Source organism: Penaeus monodon, chromosome 19 (genome assembly GCF_015228065.2).
Source record: "Penaeus monodon isolate SGIC_2016 chromosome 19, NSTDA_Pmon_1, whole genome shotgun sequence".
Classification (NCBI taxonomy): Eukaryota; Metazoa; Arthropoda; class Malacostraca; order Decapoda; family Penaeidae; genus Penaeus; species Penaeus monodon.
The window spans coordinates 31,403,373-31,404,234 of NC_051404.1; the positions used below are offsets into that span (position 1 = coordinate 31,403,373).

The 862-nt window shown below is 35.2% G+C and overlaps 1 protein-coding gene across 1 annotated transcript in view; it reads left to right on the forward strand.

Moving 5' to 3' along the window:
* The window catches only part of LOC119585172 (general transcription factor IIH subunit 2-like), a gene marked incomplete in the record, with an annotated part of 10,181 nt that overhangs the window by 4,852 nt on the left and 4,467 nt on the right, over positions 1–862 (forward strand). Inside the window, 1 exon segment of the mRNA XM_037933808.1 lies at positions 626–862. Within this exon segment, the coding sequence (XP_037789736.1) occupies positions 626–862 (237 nt within the window).

Sequence of the window (862 nt, forward strand, 5' to 3'; positions counted from 1 at the left end):
ATTCACAAACTCATATCTATGCACAATGTCATTATCAAATGCCATATGCAAGATTGCAACAAGCAAAAGTCTTTTAGTTACTGCTATTATACCAACAGTGGTCACTTTATAAAAAAAAGTTAAACATGGCACAAGTGTGTTTATCAGATAAGTAACGTAGGAGAGGGAGTGTTCAGGTTACTGGTTTCCTTGGAAGTATATGTCTGTATTTTTTGTTTAGTTTAGGGTTCTTGTTTTCTTGCTCAAGGTTTTACAGATGAATACTGGTAATTCATGACTTCTTATATTGAGTTATTTGTCATGTCATGTACATAATACATTCTGTGAAACAAGATATTATGCAAATTGGGCATTATATATACATTATACTAAGGGATGCTGTGATGTAAGTCAATTAACTAAATTTACTGGTTTGATTATGGTTCTATATTTTATGGTAATATTTAACAGAGATGTACTACAAATTTTGACTATGTTAAAAGTGTCTGTATTTATTGTATAATGAATATGTAATTATGGCTCATTATTTTTGTACCATTATTTTTACATATTTTGTAACAGTATGTCCAGTGTGACTATATAACTGCTTGACCATGGTAACGATAATTTATTGCAATCTTCACAGAAAGTCAAAGATTCCAACATACGTGTTTCGGTAGTTGGCATTTCTGCAGAGCTACACGTCTGTAAAATGATAAGCAAGGACACAGGTGGGTCCTTCTCCGTCTCCATCAATGATGTCCACCTGAAGGAGTTGATTTTTGAGCACCTTGAGCCCCCTCCAGCGTCTGTCAAGATGGACCACACGCTGATCAAGGTCGGTTTCCCTCATCAAGTTAATACTGATGCCCGGCCTGCACTC